This window comes from Schistocerca piceifrons, chromosome X (assembly GCF_021461385.2).
Source record: "Schistocerca piceifrons isolate TAMUIC-IGC-003096 chromosome X, iqSchPice1.1, whole genome shotgun sequence".
Lineage (NCBI taxonomy): Eukaryota > Metazoa > Arthropoda > Insecta > Orthoptera > Acrididae > Schistocerca > Schistocerca piceifrons.
The window spans coordinates 462,107,846-462,110,079 of record NC_060149.1 but is presented as its reverse complement, the minus strand read 5'-3'; the positions used below and the strand labels follow the sequence as shown (position 1 = coordinate 462,110,079).

Sequence of the window (2,234 nt, the reverse complement as noted above, 5' to 3'; positions counted from 1 at the left end):
GATTAATTCAAACATTCCTAAACCGCTATCAACTTGGTAGACGTAAACAGACCGCCACTTTTCATTAGTGACAGTAACGACAGTTCCATACAGACATAGCCATCTTGACATATCGTGAGTCGAAAATTCAAACGGCAGATTGAATGTGCGTATATGACGGATCCCAGAACCACCATGTACAATTTCTACGTTACTAATCGAGCCATCAAAATGTTTAAATTATCGATTACCACCAGTGGAAGTTATAATATTTTCACATGACTCCAAAGTTTTCAGTCCTATAAAGAGGAAGTTCAAAATGAAATCCAACTGAAATCCCATTATATCTTCATGAGCAATCATAAATTCCTCACGTACCCTGCTCTGAATATCTAGAGCAGTAGGACGCGGAGAGTTCCAATCGGAGATGCACTGGATAAAATCTGTTCAGTTTAAGTTACAAACGGTACTTACAGAACGTTGTTATGGCACACACGAAATCACGAACCTGACGCGGGGCGTAAACACGCAGCGGCCGCGGCAGTGGACGAGACATAGCTGCCACACGTCCGCTCGCTGTCACAGCTGCAACTCGACCGATCCAATCCGCCATTGAAACAGACATGAAGCACTCGTCATTGTAGTATTTCTACCGATGTGGAGTTCTCATATTTCAACCGTTACTACGTGCTCGAATAATGATTTTCTAAAGAAATGGTATGATGAGTTAACCCTTTAGTGACCAAATTATTTCCGGAAGTTGTAGACTTTTTATGAACACTTTATTGGGCTAAGAAACCGTTCATAAAATCATAGTTTAAATCTTGAAAGTGAGAGTTTAGCCTACGAGTATAAAAAAATTAGTGGGAACTATTGTTCCCACCGAACTCTGGAGTAACTTCGCTTGCTAATTTAAAAAAATGTATTTTCTTTATTTTTTAGTGCAAAAACATGTTAAACATTACATTTATATTTGTATTAGTTCATATTGTCCTTTGAGTTCACTAAGGTGATGTACTATGGAACTTACAGAAGCATGGTGCTACACACAAAGGTACACGACAGTTGCTACACATTATCTTTGTTCTCTTTTCTTTGTTCTTGGTGCTACATTGGCGGTATCTTCTGTTTGTTGTACCTTTTGTAGGGAAGTGAGTTCCAACTTCCTCCAGACGAACTTCATCTGGTACTCCAGACACACCTCTTTTTGGTGTTTGAAAATGAACGGGCCTTCCTCTTCTCTTACGACTTGAGAAGCCAGAGATAAGCTGCCTTGCCAAGTGCAATCTAAATGTTAGCTGGTCTGCTTCTGTCTTCTGTAGCTTCCACATAACGTAGGAATTGACAACTGCCAAATCTACAAGAAAGAAAAACAGTCTGTGCCACCATTTCCATGAACGACGGCCTACAGCATACCGTTCACGCAGCTGATCAAATCTATCCACTCCTCCCATTATTTTATTATACTCTGCCACAGCCAATGGGCAGAATACTTCACTTCTGCTTCCATCTTTGTTTCTTCTCAAAACAGTTGTAACGTGTTTGGGATTGTGGTAATTTGATAATATACGAACAGGTTTACTATCCTGCCACTTCACTGCTGCAACGCATGACCTGACAGCAAATTCGAATTCTCCCCTGCTAAGCTTGGAATTTTTTTTCAGCATATCAGGCAAATCCTTCCTGTTTGGACGAACAGTTCCGATGCCATAAAGTCCATGAGACTGTACCTCTTCCATTATTCGTACTGTTGTAAAATAATTGTCAAAAGCTACCAGCCTATTGCTGCCATCCATTGCTTTTGTTAGAGTAAGCACAACTTCTTCACCCAAAGTAAATTCGGATGTATCATTTGTATCTCTTTTCCCAGTGTAGATGTCGAAATTTATGATGAACCCAGTACTAGCATCAGCTAACCACCACACTTTATATCCACGCTTCACTGGTTTCATTGGCATATATTGTTTGAGTGTTGACCGTCCTTTGAAGGATCTGCTAAAACAGAAGATGGTTTGTAGACTTTACAAAGCTTATTTGATATTGCTCTGATGACAGGTCGAATTTTGTGTAACTTGTCATTACCTGGCTTCCCTTTTTTGACACACGTGCTGTTGTCATTGCAATGCAGGTTCTCAACAATTTTTTTGTGTCGAAGCTTTGTCATGACCGATGAGATAGCAGTTACTCCAAGAATAGGATCACTGCTCCAATAATTTCAATGCAATGAATCTCGACATATACTGTATCCTAAATAT

At 39.9% G+C, this 2,234-nt stretch overlaps 1 protein-coding gene across 1 annotated transcript; it reads right to left on the bottom strand.

The window, feature by feature from the left end:
* Positions 1–983: 983 nt before the first annotated feature.
* On the bottom strand, positions 984–1,937 carry LOC124722426 (piggyBac transposable element-derived protein 4-like). Its single transcript, XM_047247590.1, has one exon. The coding sequence runs from the start codon at positions 1,935–1,937 to the stop codon at positions 984–986; it is 954 nt and encodes a 317-aa protein (XP_047103546.1).
* Positions 1,938–2,234: the final 297 nt, after the last annotated feature.

Coding starts and splice junctions, on each gene's coding strand:
- LOC124722426 (XM_047247590.1), bottom strand. CDS start 1,937: ATGCCAATGAAACCAGTGAAGCGTGGATATAAAGTGTGGTGGTTAGCT.